This window comes from Limanda limanda, chromosome 20 (genome assembly GCF_963576545.1).
Source record: "Limanda limanda chromosome 20, fLimLim1.1, whole genome shotgun sequence".
Taxonomy (NCBI): domain Eukaryota; kingdom Metazoa; phylum Chordata; class Actinopteri; order Pleuronectiformes; family Pleuronectidae; genus Limanda; species Limanda limanda.
Window position 1 is genome coordinate 4,203,363 of NC_083655.1, and position 26,942 is coordinate 4,230,304.

A 26,942-nucleotide genomic window follows, 5' to 3' on the forward strand; every position below is an offset into this window, starting at 1 on the left:
GCTGTCACGGCTGCACTTTAAAGATGAGACGTGTCACGGGGGCGCATGTGAGACGCTCACTCGCCTGCAGGCAACACGGGCGAGCAGCGTGAAACAGAAGGAAGGGAGGAGGAAGCAAACACAACAGGCGGCGGAGACAATCCTTGACATTTCGCTACGAGCACACGGCGGCTGAATGCATCATGTGAGCAGAGGAATGGTAAACATGCCGATGGGTGAGGAGGGAGGGGGGGCTGTAGCTGTGTCTGCAGCCAGAAGGTTCGAGGTGAGAGGAGAATGAATTCTTCCAAACTGAATCAAAGCAGATGATGGGTCGGGTTCTGTGGGCGGTTTGCACAACTTTACAAAAACTACCATCTGATCTGCAAGAGTGTTCCTCAAGGACTCGGAAATGATCAGATGTTTAAGTTAAATAAATCCGACAATGCATTAGAAACGTAGTCAACACATTGTTAACGGTATCCTTGTCTAATCTGGCACCTGTAGCTTCCTGGTTCGGGTACAGAAAAAATAACTTTGTGATATTTGTGTGTGTTGTGGTTTGACGATTTTCTTCTTTGGTTGTTTTGAATAATAGAAAACAACTTTGACTGTTGTTGGTACGAAACATAGACTTAAATACAAAGATGGACGACATGACGCGAATCCAAACCATCTTGATTAACCCCCTGGTGGCTGGCTGCGGTATCAGTGTTTCTCGATAATATTCTTGACTGCAGCTTCACACCAAAATAAACTTGTCATAATAAATAAGAGATCTCTAAGTTTGTGTTTTTCTCAAATAGATTCCTTTCGCATACTGATTGTAACGTCCATAAAGTTTTTACCATCCATGCAGACAGACCTGCAAATTTGAACTGTGTGCTCCCTGCACACGATGCACCACGAAGCCGAAATTCAAACATTTACCTGGATTTACCCGTAGAGATAAAATATCAAATGCATGATCCCTAACTTGAAGCTTTATCTTTTACTTAAAGAACAACTTGTGTCATTTAGGATTTCATCATTATTCTCTCCTCAAACCGTGAAAGTGCAATATCACTTCTTCCTGGTGGGAAAGTTCCAGCTCAAAGTTTTGCGCCTCCACTGATTGAACAGTTAGTTGAGAGGTGTGTTTTTTCTCCTCTCCTTGTGTTATCCTGTTCCCGAGCCTCCTTTGTACCGCTCTCTATTTTGTCGGTGTAACACGCTGCCTCAGACGGCTTTCATGCTCCAGCAGGTGAACATGCTCTTAGATGGAGTTTCTTAAATGGGCAGATAGGTCTAATACTCACAGAAGCAGGAGTGCGGTCGACGTGGGGCTTAGAGCTGGACGCACGGGCAGGGCGGCCAATTATTTTACCTCTGCTCCATGTCTGCTGCTTTTCTTTCCTTTTCCAACTGTTCTCACCCACTGATGAGTCCTGCGTCAAAGTGAAAAGTACCCTTCTCTTGTTAAAAGCTTTTAAAGGTGTTGAAGGGAGCAGGAGTGTGTGTTCGCGGGCTGGGAAGGTGTGGGTAGACGGCTGTTTGTGTCTTCTTATCAGTTTTATCCATTCTGACAAGTTTTCTTGGCTATTCTGTCAAGCACTCTGACATACGAGGAGGAAAGCAACCTGTGTTGGGCCCCAGTAAGAACCTGTGAAAATCAATGATGTTCAGATAAGCTCGCTATCAGTCCTGACATCTGCTCTGCCTCCTCTTCATCTTTTTCCTCTATGGAGAACAACAACAAGAAAAACACGCCTCGGAATCATTGTGCTTAGTGTGCATGCATGCTCCTGTCGGATGGGGGGAAGTTCATGTGCAGAGGCAAGAAGAAGTTTGGGGCTGAGTTTGCATGAAGGGAACACTCACAATACATATAATTAATTATAATTGTATCTCAAATCTAGAGCAACACACCAGCACACACACACATACACAGCTCTGTCTTCACGTATATTATAAAGTGGTCAAAATGAATCACTGAGGTTGTTGGTTTCTATGAGATTTTTTATTTTTTGTATTTTAATATATATAATTCGTTCTATACATTTAATTTTTTCCTTTTTTGACACTTTGTTCTATGATTTAATTACTTCATCGTAATTTATTAATTTAACAGTTTAACACTTACAGTATAATAGTACAATAGTACATCAGTGTAAAAAAAAGGTGTTTAGTATTTTCATCTTAATCAATTGTTTAGATATATTTTACATTCCACCCTTTATTTGATTATATCTTATATTGAATTGACATTTTTTGTAATTTTATTATATTCCTGATATATAATTATTTTCTATCCAGGACGTGATTCACGAAATTCCTTCTTATTTATTTGTTATCTATTATGTCTCTATTTATTTCATTTATTTTTTCATTTTATTTTATGTAATATTTTTACTATACGATACCAGTGGTTGAGCTTCACCGAGTGTTAAATCCCAGACGAGTCCCGTGTGCAGGTTGCTGAACACATTGCAGACGAGGATCACAGAACTTAATGTGACATGTTGGTCTCCAGCTTTCTTTTATTCATTTGCTCTCCCTCCAGCTGTACTCGATTTCAGACGTGCTGAGAGGGGATTGAGACCCAATATCCTCCGCCCGCCCTCTACAGAGGCTAACGTGAGACGCGCTGGGAGGCAGGAGATGGAAGATTCAGCTTCAAATTACCTGAGAGATTAGAGGCAGAATTGGACGGGAACAACAAGCCTCTCCAGGAGAGGAAGTACCTGCCGTGGAGAGGTTCGGGTCAGCGTTAGGTCCGCGGCTGCATGTGGGCCTGGTCGTCAGGAGCAGATGATTCTGAATTACACGCGACGAGGGATGAGAACCCCTCTGTGCAGGCTGGACAATGGGATGTGGGGTTAAGGTGAAGGACTGCAGGCAGAAAGCAAAGCAGCGTATACTCGTGTCGAATTCAGAGCTCATTGAAACAGCGAGATGGTTTTTCTGTTCTTTACAACATGAAGAACACAGTTATCATGTGGGTGAGTGGAGAGGCAGGTGGACGGAGGATTAAATGAAGAGGGAAAGTGGTCGGACAGCGGCGGAGGAGCTAAAGAGGCACAGGACACCACAGCTCTTCACTATCAGTCATTTCCAGGTGTTTAGTTACAGGTTGTTAGTTTAACAACCTTCTCTCAGCGACAGGAACACTCGTCCGGGCCGAGGGAATTCGTTCTTTTGAAGTTGTATAATAATAGGTATTAAGTGTAACGCTAATGGAGCCGAGCTTCCACACGACGGGGGCAAAGGTGCAGGAGTTCCATATCTCTAACTAGTTATCTGCATTGGTTGTGAAATCAGGTCAATATTTACACCTTTAGCTTAAGTCTTGTAATTGATTTTAAGACCATCTATATTGAATTAAAGGATTCACATATTTAACAGCTGTTTCCAGACGTTTTGAGGGAAGTAAAAACTTCATCAACTCAGTCCTGTCCAACTTTTCTCTTGCAGAGATGAAATATGGATATCTGACGGATTTGCACCCTGGTCTGTTGCTGCAGCACAGACAGGGGGGGCAAGACTATGAACTAGTTTTCCAGGGCAGAAAAACACATTTCAAAAGCCTTTAGAAACAAAACACTGAATGACTCTGTGAACTATCCATTGTAGTTGTTTAACTTGTGATGTCACTTTTTTTTTGAAATGTCAAACAAAAGGGAATTCAAAGCAGTGAAATAATATTAAAGCTAGAATCATGAGCCAAGTAGTGAAGGACTAGAGGTGCGTAGAGATAGTGAGTAGAAAATAGAAGTCACCCGCTGGGGTTTGAGTTGTGTCATTTTGTTGAAACCCTGCTTCGTGCCAGCCCTGGTTCCCTCTGGTCTTTATTAAAGCCCACACCACCACACTCCTCCGTCGCAGCCAGATACAAACTAATCCCTCTGCGGTGCAGTGAAGCCAGGAGCTCAGGACAGGGAGCATGTTTAACATCTCGATTCTTCTTATTATGCTGTGGGGGAAGCAGGCCTTGGCAAGACGGCGCTCCAAGATCAACACAAGGTTGACGGCCATCTGGTCCACAGCGCAGAAAATCCTGAGATGGCAAATACCACCCACAGCCTGGGCTGCGGCTCCCAGCAAACACTGAGGCAGTAGGCTCCAACAATCAGTCAGGCGGGCCGGGTCCCAGCACCAGCAGCCCCAGTATCAACCAGCAGCCCCAGTACAAACCAGCAGCCCCAGTATCAACCAGCAGCCCCAGTACAAACCAGCAGCCCCAGTATCAACCAGCAGCCCTAGTACAAACCAGCAGCCCCAGTACAAACCAGCAGCCCCAGTACAAACCAGCAGCCCCAGTACAAACCAGCAGCCCCAGTATCAACCAGCAGCCCCAGTATCAACCAGCAGCCCCAGTATCAACCAGCAGCCCCAGTACAAACCAGCAGCCCCAGTACAAACCAGCAGCCCCAGTACAAACCAGCAGCCCCAGTATCAACCAGCGGCCCCAGTACAAACCAGCGGCCCCAGTACAAACCAGCGGCCCCAGTACAAACCAGCGGCCCCAGTACAAACCAGCGGCCCCAGTACAAACCAGCGGCCCCAGTACAAACCAGCGGCCCCAGTACAAACCAGCAGCCCCAGTACAAACCAGCGGCCCCAGTACAAACCAGCAGCCCCAGTATCAACCAGCAGCCCCAGTACAAACCAGCAGCCCCAGTACAAACCAGCGGCCCCAGTACAAACCAGCGGCCCCAGTACAAACCAGCAGCCCCAGTACAAACCAGCGGCCCCAGTACAAACCAGCAGCCCCAGTATCAACCAGCAGCCCCAGTACAAACCAGCAGCCCCAGTACAAACCAGCAGCCCCAGTACAAACCAGCAGCCCCAGTACAAACCAGCAGCCCCAGTACAAACCAGCAGCCCCAGTACAAACCAGCAGCCCCAGTATCAACCAGCAGCCCCAGTATCAACCAGCAGCCCCAGTACAAACCAGCAGCCCCAGTACAAACCAGCAGCCCCAGTACAAACCAGCAGCCCCAGTACAAACCAGCAGCCCCAGTATCAACCAGCGGCCCCAGTACAAACCAGCGGCCCCAGTACAAACCAGCAGCCCCAGTACAACCAGCAGCCCCAGTACAAACCAGCAGCCCCAGTATCAACCAGCAGCCCCAGTACAAACTAGCAGCCCCAGTACAAACCAGCAGCCCCAGTACAAACCAGCGGCCCCCGTACAAACCAGCGGCCCCAGTACAAACCAGCAGCCCCAGTACAAACCAGCAGCCCCAGTACAAACCAGCAGCCCCAGTATCAACCAGCAGCCCCAGTATCAACCAGCAGCCCCAGTACAAACCAGCGGCCCCAGTACAAACCAGCAGCCCCAGTATCAACCAGCGGCCCCAGTACAAACCAGCGGCCCCAGTACAAACCAGCGGCCCCAGTATCAACCAGCAGCCCCAGTACAAACCAGCGGCCCCAGTACAAACCAGCAGCCCCAGTATCAACCAGCGGCCCCAGTACAAACCAGCGGCCCCAGTACAAACCAGCAGCCCCAGTATCAACCAGCGGCCCCAGTACAAACCAGCGGCCCCAGTACAAACCAGCAGCCCCAGTACAAACCAGCGGCCCCAGTACAAACCAGCAGCCCCAGTATCAACCAGCAGCCCCAGTACAAACCAGAGAGACTACCACAAACAAACGCTCCCTTGTGTGGGAAGGTCTCTTTAAACAGAGAGGTGATTGGCTCTGTACTCTTATTTATGGCAGCGTTTATCTGAGGGAGGAATAGACTCTGTGAAGGCCAGGCTCAGTCATCCGAGGGCGCCGGGTTTGTGAGCCAGTCAAGGCTGCGTCGCATCACGCCGCACGCCGGCCTGGCGAGGAGCCGTGCACGCCGATGCTATTATCCACCTTCGCTAACATGCCCTCTCTGGATCATCATTTCTACGAGAGCTGCTATAAATCACGTTTACTGCTGCAGAAACATCTATTGTGACTGCCTGCCCTTCTGTTGGCAAATGTCATTGTCATAATAATACCTGGAGGGATCGCTTTGCTGTGATTATGAGCGCCGCTGTGATGTGGCGAGATGGGCAGCACCAAGTCATCTGCGTGAAGAACCTCCTCAGGGGGAGGATGACTTTTAAACAGTGGTTAGTGGCTCGGGTGCTTCTTAATGAAAAGTTCAGGGTGAAAACTTCCATCACAAACAGGAGGAATATCAACAGCCGCTCTATGAAAAGCCCTGAGAACATATATTCACACTTGGCTTGTTAATATGTGCAGCGCGTGGATGGACAGATCGTTTCTGGCCCAGATTAGAAGAGCTTTGGTTGTTTAATTGAGAGGTTTCTGTTTGTGTTGTTTTGTCTTTGGTTCTCTCTCCGGTTTGAAGTGCGCCGCTCGGGATTCGGAAAAATCTGAATCAAAATAAAACAGTTGTGGGGTTGTTTGCTCATGTTAGCACAGTCCTGATGGAGCAGCTTTCTTTTCAACATTACACTCTCAACAAATATTACCAAAGGGTTTTTCTTTCCCCCAATTAAATATATAATATATACACAAAGTTTTCAGGACCGTTAAAATAAAAGTTCAGTTTCTGCTCTCTTTCCTATTGAGAAGTTGACTCATGACCTCAATCACAAATCAGTCAAGTTTTGGAGGATCTGGGAACCGGTGCATTCCTTCTTACAGAAACCATAACTCATAATCTTATTCTGGAAGGGGAGGCCTGACTGCTTTTTTTATTTTATTTTGTTTATACACGCAATTCCCTTGCCTGTCATCCTGCTGATTGTGTATGTATGTATGTTTGCATGGATGTATATGTGTATGTATGTATATGTATATATATATATGTATGTATATATGTATATATATTTGTATATTTATGTGTAAGGATATATATTGCAGTGCTCATTGTTAGTTTGGGGTGGGACTTTTTTTGTTGTTTTCTTTGTTTTGTTGTCTGCTTTCTTTTTCTAATGTTTGTTCTATAAAACGGTTAAAAACCAATAAAAAGAATATAAAAAAAAATAAAAAATAAAAAATAAAAGTTCAAGCATCGTACTAATAGTAAAAATGGTTAGTCCTCCTACTAGCCAAACTATACTGGAAACCAACGCTGCCATTGTTTGTGTTTGGAGTCTGTGCAGTAGTGATCGGGGGGGTGGAGCGCTCGACCAATCATGAGTCAGTCTCGGCTTTCAATCATGACTTTTCAACCCTGTTATCAATGTAATTGTGCCATCTTGTTTAACTACCCCCTGTCTTTCTCTGGAAATCTCCTTTGCTCCATTAAGTCGAGCAGATTTACTTCCTCGAGGTGAATGAACACCATCCTCCACTTAGACTTAGCCTTTGCTACTGGTAATGACAGAAGGAGGCAAATCTTAGGCGCTGTATGCAAAGAGTGAATCAGCTTTGCATTGTGCAGAATAAACAGAAGCCAGCTCCCAGCAGAAGCCTCTTCTAAACACTAAGCTGCAGGAACCTACATGTCAAACATTAACATGCAGAACGACTGAGGTGCTCAGAGAGGAATTCTGTAGCTGAGGACCTGGGAAGTGTCATCTTGAATTTAAGATGTCGGCACCTCCATGGACAGTCCTCTGTTCCTAGATCAATCCTCTGCCTGTTTAGCTAATTGTCTGCAATTGGAAGCGCTGTGTAATTCATCCCCGAGCCCGAAACATCAGCCGATCGATGGTATTGACGTGTAGAACTTTCCTCGTCTCGACATGTGTTTATCGCAGCGCCCAGAGAACACATGCAGAGAGATACTGATAGATGTTCTTCATGCTGATTAATACGGAACAATGCAACCGAACACTTCGACATAATGTTGGGTTGGACTCAAGGGAATCAGTTCATTTTCACTTCACTATTATTTATTAGCAATTCTCAAAAACGTTTTTTATTAGATTGAACATATTCTAATGAATTGATTTGTGGCACATTGCTTTGTCTGTGATTATTTTCTAGTTCAATCTGATAAATATAATCTTCATTCAAGATCCACTGTCCTCTTACTACTTTTTAGAGCTCCACTCCGATATCGCCTGTGTATCTATTTATACTCGATACATATTTCTAAAGCTGTTAATTCTTTCTCTCCATTCATCAATATGGTTGATTTATAAATAAACCTTATATTATTCATCTGGACATATGTATCTATACTTTATATTTTACTTTGTGTCAAAGGTAATGCTGAAACACTTCAACAATCACTTTACAAAAAAAAACTACAAATGTAATTCAATTAATTAATTAAAGTAAAAATCTAAAATGTTTGTTTTAGCTTCTCAATGTGAGAAAATATATATTTTGTTGTACAATACAAGTAAAAAAGGCAGCACTGTGGGTTCATAGAAGTTGTGAGGATATTTGTATATGATTTACAGGTATTTCATAGAATATCTTATTGCCTGATGAACGACAGTATACTTTATGCATTGAATTGATAACAAACATGAGCTGCAGACCTAGTTAAAAGCTCTGTTGTGTTTAAGTTATGCGAGAGAAACCTCATTCTGTAAACAATACCAGACCCAACTCCCAATACATCATTGTGTTTGTAATGAACCCGAGGCCCAGGACTCCTACTTTTTTTCTGATGGAGATGAATTACCAAGAAAGAATGGAAAACAAAAAACAAACCCAACACAAAGGCAGCAGAGACTCCACCTGACAACGCAGCTCTCCGAGTCCAGGTCTCTGACAGCAGCGATGGCAGCGCCGGGTGACAGGCCCGATCCATTTGGCGCCGGCGAAAGATGCAAAGATACAAGCTGTCTAAAGGGAGTTAGGTAGACTTCAATCAGCTAAAAGGTGATAAAACATAATTAATTCAATCACCCACTCACTCTCTTCCTCTGCACGTCCTCTGAGAGAAAAGCACAAAAACCCAGCAGTGCGCTTTTCCCCTCGTGAGGAGACATTGACTCGAGTGAGTCAATAGGAAGCTGCATTCACTCGTTCTTTTCAATAAATCCTTCCTTTCTCTCCATTTATCCAGAGCTTGTATTTGATTGTGTGGTTGGATAACGTGGCTCACACTACAGACCACGCCATTAAACACACATTCACTCGCTCACGCAGATAAAAAGGGAAAAATCTATTCATGGTTCACATGTGGAGTCGCATTTACGCTTTTACATCGAATCACTAATTGTAAGACCAGTAGAATAATTAGTGACTGGCAGGGGAGGGATAAAATGTGTGTACTTGTGAGTCTGTGCTGCCCTTTGACCTCACACCGTCAGAGACACCATTAACAACGCCGCACCTTGCTCAACGTCTCCTCCAAAAAACAGAGTAACAGGCTTTGAGGGGGAGGGGAGTGGGGGGGGTAGTAGCCTCAGAGAACGAGTTAGCATCAGATTTCGTGTCGGGCTGGTGTGAAATATGCACTGGGGGAAAATTAGTTGTTTGTCTGTGAAGATCACGCACGGCCTGGAGGCAGATGTGCAGAGATCAAACGAGTGTGTGACTTTGTGACGCTGTTGTTGTTGTGTTGTGTTGTGTGCGTTCTCTGTGAGCACAGAAGGAGAGAGAGCGAGCCGGCAAAGTGTTAGCGGGGCGAGCGTGAGTGTGAGATGTCGGTTTCAGGCCGAACAGGCAGAATATCCCTGAGAACTGGTGCAGCGGTGAAAGCAGAATCCTCTTCCCCGAGGCGCTGGTCTCCCACCGGAGCAAGGTGTGAGGAACGAGAACAATAGCTGTTGAAGGCAGAGTCATGTTTTAGCACAATTCCTGCCCACTGTAACACAAGGCCGCTACATCCCGGCTCCCATGACAACCGATCCCGGCGCTCCGGGGACGAGTCGGTACCACAGGAGAGGGTTTCTCCCCCCCCCCCCGCTGTTCCCTGACCACAGTGGACAGCTGCCGCGGGAGATGTTGTGGTAAATGGCACCGAGGAGGAAAACAACAAGCCTCTGGTAACAAGCTACGACAAGTCAGAGTAAGTACTTGTGACTTTTAGAAGAGGAAATAATTTGAGCTTTTTCACTCCTGAGAGTCCGATGACGAGTCAGGAAACACCTGCAATAAGATCCACAGGCCGAGTGTTGCACCGTGAGTTATTTCTGTATATTTATATATATTTTTCAAGCTGAACCAATCAGTAATAATGAAATTAGAGTGTTTTAAATTAACGATGAATCTTAATTAGTACGTGTAACGAGGTTGCCCGCAGCTGATGAACCCAGAGTGAATTAGGCTTCGTATCTCCGCGGAGCTTTTTAGCTCATTTCAGCTCGATACTTTCCTTTCACGCTTCTCATCAAACCCGTTTTCATCAGCAGCAGGAAACAGAGAAAGAAAAGAAGCTGAGATAAAACAACCTTCTGCTCGTTACCTGAGCTGCAAAAATAAGAGAAACTGAAGAAAAGCTTTTAGAAGAACGAGAATAGTTAAAGAGCAAAGTTAAATAAAGATGTAATATTGATTCACATGTGGTTCAGCAGGTTCAGGACTCGATGCTTCGTCTGCTGGGAAAAGAGACACAGCCACCTTTTCGTTAGCATGTTAGCTAAAAATTATTTACGATGTTCAGCTTTCCTGCCACATTGGCTAAAGCATGTTAGCAACATTTAGCTCACAGCTGTTGACTGTTGTTCTTTTTCTACTTATTAAAAATAGCTTTTCTTTGAAACTACACTGCATCTGTATATTGAATTACCAACAACATCAAAAAACACATTTGAAGAGGTGGAGAGTAATAACCAGTAAGCTAGCAGTAAGCTAACGTTACCCACCTGCAAATGAGCCACAGTTTAAGCATGTTAGCAGCATTTAGCTCACAGCTGTTGACAGTTGGTCTTTTTCTACTTATTAAAAATAGTTTTTCTTTGTAACTACACGGCATCTGTATATATTAAATTACCAACAACAATAAAACATACATTTGAAGAGGTGGAGAGTAATAGCTAGTAAGCTAGCAGTAAGCTAGCAGTAAGCTAACGTTACTCACCAGCAAATGAGCCACAGTTAAAGCATGTTAGCCACATTTAGCTCACAGCAGACAACAATTTTACTTTTTCTGCCAAATATCAGCCAACAACTAGTATAAGTTATCATTTATATTAACTATAACAAAAATTACTTTTCAAGCTAGCTGCTAACACTAGCTTGAAAACCCATGAGCAAAAAGTGGTAAAGGTTTCCTCAGTTTAAATACTGGACCTAAATTCAGCAGGTAAACACGAACTCACCTCAATGGAACAACACGTATTCTCTATGTACGATGAAAACTGTTTGCTAGCACATTAGCCAAAACAAGGCGAATCGGCAGGTTCAGTATTCAACAATGAAACTTTCCTGGGACTTTTAGACTTTCTACGTCTGCTCTTTAACGAGGATTTCTTGTTATGTTGCTTTGGCTTTGATAGAAGAACTAACAAGAAAAACAACATTACTGAGCAGTTAGATAAAAAAAAAAAAAAAAAAAAAAAAAACATAAAAATCTAATTGCGTCTTGAAAATATAGATTTTTTGTCACAACTGATCAAAGCGCATTTATCATTCAAAACTCACTCGACTTCGGGTGGAGAAGTGTGTGTTTCCTTTTGAATTTTTTGTGTGTATCTAAAATAAGACGTAAACTGATTTTAAATGGCTTCGCTCTGCACCTGATGACAGATTATCACATAAAGGTCTAATGTAGCACAACTCACTCGACATTATAATCCCATTATGAACAAGTCATTTAGTTTATATAGAGTCTAATAAATTGATGATGCATGATGGGTGATATTATAAAATATATCACTATTTTATTTGTTTCTAATGTTTTGAGGTTAATGTGGATTTCCCGTGAAACGACAATAAGAAATGATGATGCGGACGTTTTCCTGAGCAGAAGGAAGGTTTCTGTTTTTTTCCTGTGGGGGATGTTGCTCATCAGGAAAGAACTGAAAGAAAAAGAAAAGGGCGAATCCTCGTCAGACACACACAATGAGACAGAGAGTGAAAGGAAACAAAGAAGGGTTTCTGTCTCAATGTGGATAATTACATTTCTACCTTTTCTCTCTGGCTGTTGCATTGCCTTAATGCTTGTAATTAATTTCATTATTTTGGGCCCTGGCTGTTGAGTGCAGATTAGTTCTCTCTGAGTTCTGGGGATAAACACAGTAATTGCTTATTACTCTCAGAGCCCACATTAGATTGTATTAAAGCCAACGAATTAGAAATTATCCAATCACCTTTAGCTTTAATTCTTAACCTGCTGTTGTTTTTGTCATCGCTTGTTTCTACGTGATGTCGCTCGGTGCTAGCTGCTCACAGTCATTCTATTCGCTCCATCTTTGTGATTTTATTAATATCATTCCAGTTGTATCTTTCTCAATACACTGTATTACAGGACTATTTGCTTATAGGACCTTGAAAATATCTTTAGATGACCAGTTATATATGAGAGTTCTCATTCTCATTGAAGCACAATTCACTTCTTCTCAGTTCAAAGTCCTTGAGTCGTTCTATTGTCACTGTGAACAGTTACATACACACCTGGCAACAGCAAACAAAGTCCTCTCCTGTAGTGCAAGTATACAATAATCCACAAATAGTCCTTTGCTTACATGAATATATACTTATGTGTTATCGTTTAAGGAATGTGCAAATATTTCCCAGGAGAAGGTTCATTGTCAGGGCAAGATGTGAAAGCTTTCAACGTGCAGGGTCAAGCTGGTCTCAGGATTCAGGAGTGTAATCATTAAAGTCGAGATGTTTAGAGCATCCTGTGAGAAGCAGCACCAGGGGAACAGTGCCTTGCTCAAGGGGACTTCAGCTGTAGCCATTAATCAGCAGAGACTTAACCAGATTGACTCGTATTAGCTGCTTCTGGCCACAACATTGATTCTACATCTGTCCAATAATTAGTGTGTAAAGTGTGTAAGTATTCCCCTGGTGGCCTCCATGTTAGCAGAGGGGACATGGATTTGAGGCTGTTTTCTGTCACTGTAGGCGGTTCATGTTTCTGAGTGGGGTTTTAATTAGTTACTTTGATGGTAGCACCTGCTTTAGAGATATTCTGGCTTAATCCATGTAGAAAATCTTTATATTACAGAGCTACGATTTAGAGCAATCACGTCGATGAGGCAGAATTTCTGCCGCAGCCTTTTGACAGAGCTCACATCTTTAATTTACAGTCGTACAGTTACATATATACGTGGAATAGAGTTAGAAATGCTTCAGGAGCAGATATCAGTGGATAACAAGGTGTGAGAAACCGATAACACCCAAGAACAACCCCCTCCTCTCTGTTCTTAGAAGTAACATCTGATTCTACACGTCTGTGGTGTGGCGACACTTGAGTACGTCAGTGACTCGCGGCTCAATATGTGGTTACTTGTGCTCGAAGGCAGAATCCTACTTATCCGTCACCAGCAGCAGAAACTCTACCTGAGGAGCAGATCAGAGCCGAGCCTGTTATGAATAGATCATAACTCAGGTAACAAGACCTCGACACAGACACCTTGTGTTCCATCAGGCAGGATAAGAGCTTGACAGGGACCGAGTGTGGGACTTCTGACAATAACTGCTTTGTGTGTCGCCAAGTTTCACTGTGGCTCAGTGAATAGGCTGCGTAACCAGATCCAGCAGTAACGAGATCCAGGAGGGGAGACAAGGGAGGCATGACTCGCCGGAAAGAGAGAAAGAGACAAATATCTGGTATTTGTTTTTCTTTCTTTAATTAAATAAATTCACATCCTGTATTCAAGGATGTTTTTTGGGTTTTCAACTAGTGAGCTAATGAACACGGGCACTTAAAAGGGCTTGTTCAGCCAAAATACAAAAAAATACTTCCTCCAGTAATGCAGGAACTGTATTCATCTCTGAGATACACTGAGTACACGAGAAGTGAGAAGAGCTTGTGTTTGCTAATCCCATTTTATTTCTTATATGTCTGGTTTGAATGAAAACGGTCACAGTAGCTAAAAAGCAATGTCCCTGAAATAAGTTTGAACGTATATAATAGACGTTTTATTTAGGGGTTTACACTTTTAAAGCTGCTCTAACAGATAGTTTTGTATCAACGAGTCGAAGCCACATGTTATATTAAACAATGTTCACTATATACGGCAACGGAGCTTTGTGTTGCTCTTATGGTTTATTTTGCTCTAAAAAGAAAAGCTGATGCAGAGAGAACATCTGAAGTGAGTCATTTTAAAGCAGAGGTGGAGGAAGTACTTATATTGTTCTTACGTAAAAGTACATATGGACAAATGTCAAGTAAAAATACCACATTTTACCGCACTTATCCGACTGGCTCTCTGGAGGAGGCGGGGACTAATGGTACCTTTCTGCTGTGATTGGATCAGTGGAGCAATTCTCCTCTCGTCTATGTTTACTTTAAAAAAAATATATAAAACATGTGAATATGTAAAAGTGAGACATTTTTGTGCAGATGCATTCAAATGTACTTATAACCCAACACTGTGTTAATGTGGATCTGTGTTAATATACACTTTATATATATATAAATATAACATTTAGAGACCATACATGCGGCTCTGTCACATGTTAATATGTTTGATAAAATGACAATTTTGAGGATGATCTGTTTTATTGAGGCGTTGACAGAAAACTTTCCAAATTAGATAAATAAAACCAACACTACTTGAATAACCAGATACCATGAGACTCATATTCAGCTTAGTTCAACCCAACTTTAACCCACTAGTGTTTGTCACCCTCATCTGTAGTCCACCTTCATCTGTAGTCCACCTGCACTCACACCTTCCTGCGTCTCCGTGTTAAATTGCAGGAACATCTTGTTCTCACCTGCGAGCAGTGCAGCTAATGAACGTAGCAGCCTCATCTTCTGATGGAGGCTGATGGACCCGGGGGGGGGCTACACATACATGAGCTCATTAATATGACTTGACTCAACACATAGATCAAATCCTCACTCTCAGCTTCTCCCTCTCAAGGCCACATGTACATACGATCAGATACGGAGATACACTGAGCGTCTGCGGAGAAGCAGAGCGATGTGGAGCTTGAGTAAATTGCTTGTGAAGCATCGGGGGGGCGGGGGGGGGGGCTCTCCTGGGAGGCAGCAGCCTGGCTCTGCCACTAAAGGTAATAGGGTCAGACAGCTGCATATTAGCTGTGGATCATCTGCTTTGACACAACGGCCGATCTCACTGGCGGCGGCCGCGCCGAGCCCATACCTGTACCTGCCAGGCATATCTGTACTCAGAGTGGGGGGGTGGGGGACGTGGGCGGGGGGGCAGCGAGCGCCTCTTACATCCTCCCTGCCCAGGTTCACTGAACTCCCCACAGACATGGAGGACATGCTCCCTCCTGATGGATGGCAGGTTTGTTTCATGCAGAATGCACTGAAGCAGGCGCTCATCATCATCATCATCATCATCATCATCATCTGCAGCACATACTCTCACTCCTGTATTCAACACATTCTCTCCATCCGTGTGTAGCGTTAGAGGAGGATGGGATGTGAGGTCAGGTTTTTCATTTCACAGGAAGGAGAGCGGATCAGCCGGCGAGCGCTGCCTCTCCCTCCGGCTCCGCATGTGAACAAGACAAATACAAGGCCGGTAATTAAAGATGTAACAAAAGCTCTGTCGATTGTTTCTCCTCACGTCTCCGCCGGCGCGTCGCCTGGCATCACGGCACAAAGCTCAGCCTGGCGTGCTCTGTACACACGGCTGCGAGCTCAGGTTCAGCCGACCTCACATCCACTCAGCTAAGAACTCCCGCTGCACCTCGGAGACAGGAACCGGCACTCTTTTGTTTTCAGCCTCATAATACCGGCGATGGAGATAATCAAATCCTTCAGTGCTCACAGTGATTTATATTGCATGAATGAGCAGGTTGGGATTTGGCGTCTCGCTCAAGGGCGCTTTGACAGCGCACATGGCCATTGATGGACGCACGCCGGCTGCAGAGAGAATGAACCTGCGAGCAGATCGGAGCTTTGGCTGCAAACGTTTCTCAGAGGCAGAGCTGCTCCGGAGGTGGAAATAATCTCATTGATTAAGTTAAACCTCAGTGGGCAGAGCTGAAGAACCACAGTGTTTCTCAGAGTGTTCAGGTTACTCACAGAAGAAAGTCGGATTTTTCAGGGATATAACTTTTTTTATCCAGTCGGCAGCAGAGCTCTTCAAAAGTAGCTTCATCTGTTGTCACCTCCACTGAGTCCCTGAGGTTCTCATTTTCGATTTATAGACATTTTAGATTTGTGATGCTTAATTTTTTAGGGGTACACATGTATATCATTTTGAGGGGTTTGCAATATTTTACTGCTTCATGAATCAGATGTCCTTAACATTTCTCAGTGTGTATTTGACGAATCTCAAAAGCTCACAGAAGTTGATATTTCATACATTTCATAGTCTGTCGGTTCCTATTGTCCTTGGACCAAATTTAATTGAACAAGGGATTTTGACAGTTTTTTGACGTGTGAGCCACAATCACGTGAACCGGATCCACCTCCGAGCCAATCAGCTGTCGGCTGAACACATCTCATTTGTCTTTCCGTCTCCGGCATCTGCACAAAATGTTCAGATGTCAATTCTGTGAATGCGGAGATGTCGTATTATCCCATTTTGTGCACAGGGAATGATTTCTGGTTAAACTTTCCAACACAAAATGCCCAAATCAGTCTCAGAAGTGTCACATCTTCCAAAGCCGATTCCAACGCAGCACCAACGCCGATGATGGCAATTAATTCCCAACTTGATTCAACTGTTTTCTTTTACTTTTGTCAAAACCCAATGTTTCCACATTCTCTGGATAGTTTTGAGATCTCCGTAAATGAGGTATTATAATTCTCCTTTGCTTCCTTCGTCTATCCTGCACACAAATGACTCTCTTTTAGAAGTGACTGACGACGGGTGCAGACTCCTGCTTCGCCGTGGGACTCAGCGCGGTGAGCGGTGGAGTCATTAGAGCTGATTCCAGATCAGTCTGTCACCAAACCCCTGGGCTGCAACCAAAGCTCTACAGGAACGTTATTAAATCAGCCTGAAAAACAGGTGACATATCTTCCTCTGAGCCAAGTAACCTCTTAAAGCGTCATTTTTTTATTTATTTACTCTCCAATCACAGTGAAATAATACAGTCACCTCATGATTTGATAAGATTCAAGATATACTTTTTATAGATCAATACATGTGATATTTTGTTGGAATGAAAACAAACTGTAAAAAATCCTTGTAAAATTCCTGTGATTTAAAGTTGCACCATTTGAACTTTTATGAGGGTTGGGTGCTCTATAATGTTTGACCAGGAGGGTTAGGGTTAGAGAACTGCACCCTTTTAATGGGGCTAGTTATCAATCATGGTGCATTATGGTCTATTTGACTCTAAATGGACATGAAACTAGAGATTAAGACATAAAATCCATAGGAAAATGTTTACTGACGTTATAAATCGAGTGAGAAGTCATTTTGTCATAGTTTTCTATAGAAACAACCAGTGGAGTCGCCCCCTGCTGGTCAGAGAGAGAGAATTAAGGTTTTTATAAACAGTCTATGATTCAGACTCAAACATGTATTGGATGTATTGAACAAAGATCCCAGGGAAACTAAACTAATGGTTTTGAATGATATTTCCAAATCTTGTTTTTATCGCAGACATTCATGGTCCCCAGAGGATGAATTGTATTCAAAAGACATTTTTCAGGGCAAACCAGGTTCAGCTCCATGATGCATTTGTTTTCATTACAGTACAGTACCACCTTCCCTCTACCTCTTCCTTTCTCATGATATATACAGGACGTGTAAAGTTAATTCTCACATGAGGCTTCAGATGATTTGGTTCTCAAAGCCACAATCACACAATGTTTCCCGGCTGCACCTCCTCACAGGGGAATCTCCAGAACAATCACTGTGGCTGCAGGAGAAAGTCATGTTGTGTGGTAGAAGGTTCATTGTGACTCCCTGGCCTCACTGATTGTGTGTTCATAAGAAAAAAGAATAAAGAATAAAACCAGTGGGAACGCAAAGGTTTTGTGGATCCAGAACCTTCTGAGACAAACAGGTCCTTTTAAAGCTTTTAGTTGCCAGACAACAGAAAATAAAACTCATCTTCCCTCGAACAATGTGAGCGAGTGGTCTCCTCGACCTCGGGAGTACGACTCCAGGTCGAAGGAAAGGTGCACAACTTTCCTAATGGATTTTGTTCATGCAGGAACATTCGGCCACGACAATTCAAAAGCTTAATCTGCTCAGGTTCTTAGAAGAAGATGATTACAAGGGGAAAAACATTTTCCCTCCCGCTGTCCTCCCGCTGCTGCTGCTAGATTTATTATATTTACGTTGGAAGAACAAGGAAACTTTTCCCCCTGGTTGATTTGAAAGGAAGCAGCAGTTTCCTCCGCTGTGATAAGCCCGGTCTGTATGGAGGTGGAGGCGCTCGGTGTTGTGTAAACCTCCTCTGAACTATTCTTCCTCTGATCACTGGATCGGTGTGGAAGTACAAACACAGAGAAATCATCAAAGAGACATTTACCCTGTGTGTGTGTTTGTTTCTGCTTTCGACGTGGCTCCCTGTGCATACACCCCCCCCTGCATACCAAACGTGTAATGGAGCGTGCGCACTTGTTATTCTATTGACTCTGGGAAGGGGGGGGCAGGGAGAGAGTCTCCGTTAGGAAGCTGCTGATACCAGACGCGTGCGCTCGGGACATCAGCTCGTTTCCACCGGAGATAACGTGTCTGTCCCTTTAGTTTCAGGTTAATTCAGTTCAGCTTTTACGCTTAAGTTTACAAACAGAAAAGGAAAACCTTCCCAGATGCTGAAGCTCAGTGAGTCAAACTGCTCTGGAAAGACACGTTATCTTTCATTTGGAGAAACATGTTTTCCTTTCTTCTCCCTCCACTTATTTCAGTTGGCTCCTCGTTAATAATTTAGCAGGAATAACATTTGCAGACAGAATACATTCATAATTAAAGAATTTCATGTTGTGCGTGCATTTGTGTTTGTTTCTTACAGGAGTCACAACGTATGTGTCTCCCCCCCCCCGACCCACCCACCCACCGACCGGCGCCCTTAATGTTTACTTCAGAAGTCGCTCCAGTCTTTCATGTCAGGTTCGGGTTCAGTGGGGGGGGGGGGGGGGGGGCAGGGTCGGGGGGGGCGGAGGTTATAGGGAACGACAGAACAGGGAGGAGTAAATATCAGAGCATGGCACGCCGCTCCTGAGGTTTGTGGTCCCGCCGAGCGTCTCCTCGGCTTCTGTCAGCTCATCAAGGCCACCCCCCCCTCCCTCCCGGCCCCTCCCCACTGGAATACGCATCAAACAGCCCGGGGGGGGGGGGGGGAGCCTTTTATCCCAAAACTGAATGCCGCCTCTTGTCACCGCGGAGGCTCGGCACCCGGCCACACATGGAAGGCAAAGTTTAACACAGCGGAGTGAAAGTCGAGACCCTGCCGAGGCGCCGCGGCTCCGACACGGTGAAAAGGTCACCGGGAAAAAAAAGAAGGGATCTTAAAAGACACAAAGCAGGAAGCCAGACGACGCCAGGCAGGAAGCTAATGTCACGGTTCACTCTCGACCCCTGCGCCGATTCCGATGTCTCACAATTAAGGCCGAACATCTTCTTTTTTTTTGGGGCTTTTCCACCAATTACTGTAAAGGTTACTGCTTCAGTCGTGAACTCGTGTGTACAAATCCTCCTCCTTGCTCCTGCTTCCCCCCCCCGACTGAGACATGAGGACTTCCTCCACTAATTTCTCTTTGTTTTCGACCTGTAGCTGAAATCAGACATGAGAAGGCTCGACTGCGCCGCACCCCCGAAGACACAGAAGAGCTCTTTGTACTCGGGCTTGTTCTGCTCCATGCCATTTTTAATCTCGGGCAGAAGGGAGGAGAGCTGCTCGTCTTATCTGAGATGACATGGAGGCTTTGCTCTCTCTCTCTCTCTGGCGCTCGCTCTCATCTCCTCCTTCTGAAACCTAGCTCCCCCTTTCATGCTTTCCCTTGTTGGCGGTGGTGATGCATTGAATGAGACCGGCTGGATTTTGTTTAGGTTTATTCCATCTGAAGGCTGCAACGTGATAAGTGAGCGTAAAGAACCGGAGTCGACAAGTTGGGTTCTATCCTCCCTGGGCTGCTTTTCATCAAGTCGGGTGTATGTACAGTAACGGTGGTTATTACTTTTCATCTCCTATCGGATGCAGCACATTGTTAAAAGCTGATTTGACTTTCGGTGTTTATTTAGTTGAGGATTTACCAGTTTTCTCCGGTACCAGATTCTTTGAAATGTTAGCTCAACGTTAGCTGTTGGCTCAGATAGTGATACAAACAAGATAAAAGTTGAATTTGTTTCTATAGCTAAAAGCGGCATAAACTAAATTGCGTAAATTGCCAACACTGAAGCACCTGAAACCTGCATTCTCTCCCATGACCAGCAGAGGGCGACTCCTCTTGTTTTAAGAGAGGTAGCATTCTTTAGAAGTCTGAGAAAACTCTTTTTCCCTCATGACCGCAAGAGTCGAAACCAACAGTGACACTAACTCGTAGCACAGGAATGTGTCATTACCCAGAACTCACTTGTTGATTGTAAAACCACATTTCCCACAAGCCATTGCAAAGACAAGTGACCGACTTGTTTTTCTTTTTAGTCTCAAATCGATTGAATTGCACAAATGAGCCAAAATACCATTCTGTAAAAATGATCTTGTGATCTTAAATAGTCGTTTAATTTGTAATGTTGATTCAAGGCAACTTTATTTGTGCAGCACATTTAAAAACAGTTAGAATCAACTAAATAATACTTTGTGAACAACAGTGTGATCGTCTGATACTTCCCGAGACTCACATGTAAATGTTCCGGGGTTAACACGACAATAATGGCAGCCTGGTAAATGGAGTGGTAATGGAGATGATCCTTGTCCACAGAGGATACGCAACTTCAACAGCCATGAAATCTGCTTCCTAATGAAAGAGCTGATGAGTCTGTTAACAACTGACTTGAAGGTAGCGTGAGGTTTCATGGTCTTTACAAACCTACAGCTCTGAAAACCTGAAGAGGAGGCGTTCTGGATCTGATCCGTGAAAAGCACCGTGTCCGAATCACATCCTGCACGTTACCGCTGAACCAAAGTCCGGCAACATGCAGAACACAACTGTATCCAATCTATTTCCACGGCGGGTCCGAGGGTCTTTGTGACGGGACCCCGGAGGGACGTGTTTTCCAGACGTCTACCACCATAACAGACTTTTAAAAACAGACTGAGGCGCGTCCATAAGCCCTATAGGTTCAATTTGTTCTGCCAATTACTCTCCTGGGTCCTGCCACAGTGATGGAAGGTGCTGCTCAATGGGCCTGAATGCCACCAGCTCTCCAGCCCGCCCCCCCCAACAAAGAGGGAGCCCCTGCCTTTTTGTTTCCTCTGCAGCTCCAGTCAAGCCTCCGCTGACAGATTGGCTGGGGCGCTAACCAGTCAGGTCTTCAAAGAGACAAAGACGGAGGAGGGAGGGCAGCGGCGAGGGGAGGGGATCGGGGGGGCAGTGGTGAAGAAGAATGACCTGCCAAATGAGAAAGAAGACATAGTGAAAGGGACAGGGAGGCAGAGAGAGAAAAAACATATTGAGCCGATAGAGAAGTACAACCTTCTGACCATCTGGCTCCGTGGGTGACTCCGGCCTTCATCTGTATTTTTAGAGCCCAGATTAATCTGTCAGGAAGATGAAGGAGAGTCAACGGCCTGTCGAGGGGGGAGAGAAAGAGACAATTTGCTCCATTGGGATATGAATAGTGGAGAATTTCAAAACTTTGCAAGCTCATATCTGCAGCTCCATCATTTCATCTTTACATTACATTAAATTTCATTTAGCTGTCGCTTTTATCCAAAGCGACTTACAATAAGTGCATCAACCCCGAGGGAACAAACCAAGCAACAAGAATCAAGAAAGTACAATTTCTTTAAAAATAAAGCAAGACTACACAGTGCTATAAGTAGGTGACATTTAAGTGCTACTAAATTGTTAGTTTCAAAAGTTGTTAGTAATTTTTTTTTTTTTTTTTTGTCACTTTAATCAGTGAGTTTCCCCAAAAACTCCTAATAAGCCACAGACTGTTTCTGGACCAAGTCTATTTACCTCAAAAGTTACAAAGTAAAATAGAACTTAGTCTTTAACAGAATTAGGATAACAAATCAAGCACTTTAGCCTTAGCTGGGTCCTTTTTAAAGGCCGATTTTTGCTACTCCGTTTTTTCGGATACCGACAGGTAGTACCGCCCTCTCTGCCGTGGAACGCCCCCTCCGAGCGCCTCGGAGAGCTTTTCGTGCACCTCGGATTTTTCTAACTATCCGTGGATATTTCGGATAGCCTACGGACAGCCCTTGGCTGTGATTGGTCCGCTAACGACATTATTTTCTGTATGACATCATTTCCGTACGACGTCATTTCCGGATTTCACATTTTCGGACCTCAAACTTCCTGCTTCTTTCTCTATCACAATAAACACAAACACAACTATGATTATACGATTAATGTGACGTGTGTGTTAAGCCAGCGGAGTTGTCCAAAAAAAGTTGTCGGAAAAGCATAAATCAAAAAGAGTGCCTGGTCTCCGTGTGTCCCTCTCCGCGACACGGATGCGTAGAAGCATAATGGAGCCTTAACTTTCAATCACTTGAGTGAAACTATAAACAGTAAACAAAATCAATAAACAAACAGGCTCCTCCTATCTCAAACAATTCAAGGTTAGGCCAAACAGTTCAAACTATCAATCTAGTTAACCTAAAACAGCAGATACAATAGTAATCTAGCAGAGAAGCTTATTAAAGAATATACTTTGCCTGAATCCAAGTAGTCCAGTACTATGATACCAGTAGTATGATACCAGTAGTATGATACCAGTAGTATGATACCAGTACTATGATACCCCAGAAGTTCAAATGCACACTCATTCATCTCAACTCTAAATGTAATATGGAAACCGCCCAGACGATGTAAGAAGAAATACTAAATAAGTAGCCGAGCACCAGGATGGAACACTCCTTGTTTCCGTGTAATATATTCTCATTTCTGTTTAAATACGGTTGAGAACATCTCCAATAAGATTCCATTCTCCCAGTCCCTGGACTCCTGAGGACTCAACTCTGAAAAGCTCTTTTTGCTGCATTAATTCCATGATTGCTTTAAATGAAACATTGCTCTTTTCCCACTCGGTGCTAAACAGGGATCAGATCTCCGTGACCATGACTAATCTCTCGCTGCACTTTTTGTGTTTATTGGCGAGCACCGAATTTTTCAGAATCTTTTTGCCAATTTGGAAAACTAATTGCTTTGACTCTGACTGGGCAAGCCGTGGAATATAATACACTTTCAAGCTTCATCTGCTGTGCCCGTGAATCCCTCCACAGATCCAGCGGCTCATTAAAATGCATTAGGGCAACTTCTCTGGCATGAGAGGGAAGGTGGATTCTCTTCTTCTCCCCCTCATCTTTTCTTCTTCACTGGTCCAGCAATCCAAGGACCCTGCACCCCCCCTCTGGCAATCTCTGCACACGCTCCAGAGCTGGTCACTTTATTCAATTGCAAATACCTCAACATGAAATGAGTTTGCCTTTGTGCTGCGTGCAGGAGCATCTTTCCTCCCTTGCTCCCTATCTCTACCACCTCATGTCTCCCACTTCTCATTCCACCATCCCTCTTCCATTCCTGATTTCACTGCCCCCAGCCCCCCCCCCACTACAATTTCACCCCATCCTGCTGTCAATCTACTGCCCCATGACTCTTCCTCCCTCCTCCTTCTCCTCCTCCTCTTCTCCCTCCACTGCTCCTTCCCATGCCGGAGGTTGTAGATTGCTGGATTACACTGGAGTTGGGGGGGGGGGGGCTGTCCCACTGATTGTTAAGAGAGGGACAATTGGTCCTTTAGTCTGATTGGGTCCCCAGAAGGGCAACACGAGGGATGAGAGAGTGCAGACGAGTTAGGAGAAGCAGAACTCAGTGGTGACTGAACAGAGGCAGCCAGAGAAGACATGTGTGTATAGAGAAGATGTATATATTTATACTGGGATAGAAGGAGAGAAGAGAAACTTTACAAAGAGGACAGAGAGAAATAGAGAGAGAGAGAGAGAGAGAGGACTCAAGGTGACTTTAGCCAGGAGCTCTCACAACTTTCACAAGGGAGATTTAGAAAGCGTGCAGGGAAAAGAAGAACAGAGAGATAAGAAGAAGAGGAAAGACGAGACTCTTTCACGGGAGAAGGACCGAGAGAGGAGCAGGAGTTGAAAAGGAATAAGGTAAGGAAGGAAAAACTAATAATCAGTGACTTTCTGCGCTCACGTGTTGAAACCGAGTTGTGAGGGGATTTAAGGAGGATCTGGGATTTGTCAGTTCAGAGATTAACAACCTGATGTTAGAGTTGTGAGAAACCTTCTTCTCCTGTGTGTGTGTTAATTATTAAACAATATAATATATATATTGTTTTTCTGGCTGTCAGAAACTAGGTCGCGGTGACTATTCAGAGAGCCTTGCCTCGGGAGGAGGGTGGGGGGGGATTTGGTGGCACATTCAAAAAACTTTTATGAGCACGAGCAGAGGTTCAGAGCGTGGCTCCGATTCTCTGCACGTCTGCTCTGTCGTTACTTCAAACAAGTGGAGCTGAAGGAGAGGAATGCCTCCCTGCTTCCTACGGACTTGTGTTTGGCATTCAGACCTCCTCTCTCTCTCAAGGTTCCTCCGCTCGGAGACAGATTAATGGCTTTGATAGAGAAAAATATGAATCTATCACCTGTAAGACTCTGGATTGGCGTGTTGGTGCAGAGAGGTTTTTAGGATCCTATACGTTAACCTCACCTCGACACAGGAAGTGGTCGGATGCAGAGGAGTGTTTCTCCAGCTGCAGACACGTGGAGGATGTTTCTCCACATAACAAAACTCATAAATTTCAAAAAGAGATCATGAGTTCAATATTGCTTTGAAAGGATCTGTCCTCGAGACGCCGCCAATTTAACTCACAACAGAGTCACACTGATTGCACATTTTCCCCGGGTGACGCTTATGCACGGTGACATCATCTCCATGCACCAGTGCCTGGGATGAATGCCAGTTTGTGTGATTTAATTTCTCCATAAATGACAAGGCTCCTTTTATGGCTCCACCAGGCAATGAATGAACTGAATGTGCACTGGGGAGGAGAGGAGAGGAGAAGAGAAAGGGACGGAGGGAAAACTGAGATTACGCTCAAATGACACAGTAACACAGATGTAGCGCAGGTGGAGAAGGAGGAGAAGTGGAGGAGGGATGAAATGAGGAAGAAATAGCAGAAACATCAGAAGCTCGGGAGTGGAGGGAGAGGAGAGAGGAGAGGAGAGAGGAGGGAGGAGAGAGGAGGAAGGAGAGAGGAGAGAGGAGAGAGGAGAGAGGAGAGAGGAGAGAGGAGAGAGGAAAGAGGAGGAAGGAGAGAGGAGAGAGGAGAAAGGAGAGAGGAGAGAGGAGAGAGGAGAGAGGAGAGAGGAGAGAGGAGAGAGGAGGGAGGAGAGAGGAGAGAGGAGGAAGGAGAGAGGAGAGAGGAGAGAGGAGAGAGGAGAGGAGAGAGGAGAGAGGAGAGAGGAGAGAGGAGAGAGGAGAGAGGAGAGAGGAGAGAGGAGAGAGGAGAGAGGAGAGAGGAGAGAGGAGAGAGGAGAGAGGAGGGAGGAGGGAGGAGAGAGGAGAGAGGAGGGAGGAGAGAGGAGAAAGGAGAGAGGAGAGAGGAGAAAGGAGAGAGGAGGGAGGAGAGAGGAAAGAGGAGAGAGGAGAGAGGAGAGAGGAGAGAGGAGAGAGGAGAGAGGAGAGAGGAGAGAGGAGAGAGGAGGGAGGAGAGAGGAGAAAGGAGAAAGGAGAAAGGAGAGAGGAGGGAGGAGAGAGGAGAGAGGAAAGAGGAGGAAGGAGAGAGGAGAGAGGAGAGAGGAGAAAGGAGAGAGGAGAGAGGAGAGAGGAGAGAGGAGAGAGGAGAGAGGAGAGAGGAGAGAGGAGAGAGGAGAGAGGAGAGAGGAGAGAGCAGCACAGAGAACTCATATTCAAACCCAAACACAAACAACTGTGTGATCTTGAGAGAGTTCAGCCAGAATCTACACCTCCCTCTGCCATCGCTCCCCAGGATCCGGCTGAGGAACCGGGTCCTGGCTGCAGGCGGTGATGGAATATAGACCCTTTGCTTTGAGAAGGCAGCCCTGGTCATTTCATTCAGAACACACACACACACACACACACACACACACACACACACACACACACACACACACACACACACACACACACACACACACACACAGAACACACACACACACATAGAGCACACACACATAGAACACACACCGGCAGCCATTCTGCTGGGTCGGCTTGTTTATTAAAAGTTAGCGTCGCAGCAAAGTCAGAATCTAATTATGTGTAAATAAGTAAATAAACATTCAGAGGTTTTTAAATCCACGCCGGGCTGAAGGATGCAGCTCGTCACCCTCAGCATTCAGAGAGTGAAACTACTTTCTGTATTCAGGAAAAAAGCCTTCTACATTTTGCTCTGTTTATTGTGCTGGACTTATTGAAAGCTGTTTTTTTCCCAGGCGCCGGCTTCTGCATCTTAAGAAAAAGTGCATCTATTACGGCGCCATCGCCCGGGCCTGAGAAATAACAGAGCCTCTGCCTCGCCGTGGCCTTCCACCGTGCAAAATCAATTGTGGTTAACAAATTGGCCGTGACGTTTCTCACTGCCGGGGTGGGAGGTTCACTCCTTCACGGGTCCACCCAGTTTTTAAAAGTCTGGGAGGCCTCTCTTTAGAGCTGAGGTGAGCGGAGCACAGACACGGCCACTGTGAAATCAACTCTTACTAATGCTCCACATATCACTTAACCAGGGCCGACCCACACTGATGCACCACACACCGAGTTGACCCCCGGTGACCTCACGCACAGAATGGGAGTTTGGTCTGCGTGAGGTTTTTCTGATAAGTGGAACTAATGATTATATTCCTGATTAAACAATCAATTACCCCTTAATCACGAGGCCTTTAAAACATACGGAAATGTTTTACAGGCCAAGGTGACGTCA

General features: G+C 44.8%; 1 protein-coding gene across 1 annotated transcript; it reads left to right on the top strand.

Annotated features, from left to right (window-relative positions):
* Positions 1-205: 205 nt before the first annotated feature.
* Positions 206-9,625, top strand: LOC133027233 (DNA-directed RNA polymerase II subunit RPB1-like). Its single transcript, XM_061094265.1, has 3 exons — positions 206-265; positions 4,041-5,587; positions 9,532-9,625. Exons 1-3 carry the CDS (start codon positions 206-208, stop codon positions 9,623-9,625), a joined length of 1,701 nt encoding a protein of 566 aa, XP_060950248.1.
* Positions 9,626-26,942: the final 17,317 nt, after the last annotated feature.

What these genes read in the sequence shown, in the direction of transcription:
- LOC133027233 (XM_061094265.1), top strand. Translation starts at nt 206, where the DNA reads ATGCCGATGGGTGAGGAGGGAGGGGGGGCTGTAGCTGTGTCTGCAGCC. An exon ending in CTGCAGCCAGAAGGTTCGAG is followed by an intron (nt 266 to 4,040) that starts GTGAGAGGAGAA and finishes TACCACCCACAG; the next exon opens with CCTGGGCTGCGGCTCCCAGC. An exon ending in AGTATCAACCAGCAGCCCCA is followed by an intron (nt 5,588 to 9,531) that starts GTACAAACCAGA and finishes TGTCGGTTTCAG; the next exon opens with GCCGAACAGGCAGAATATCC.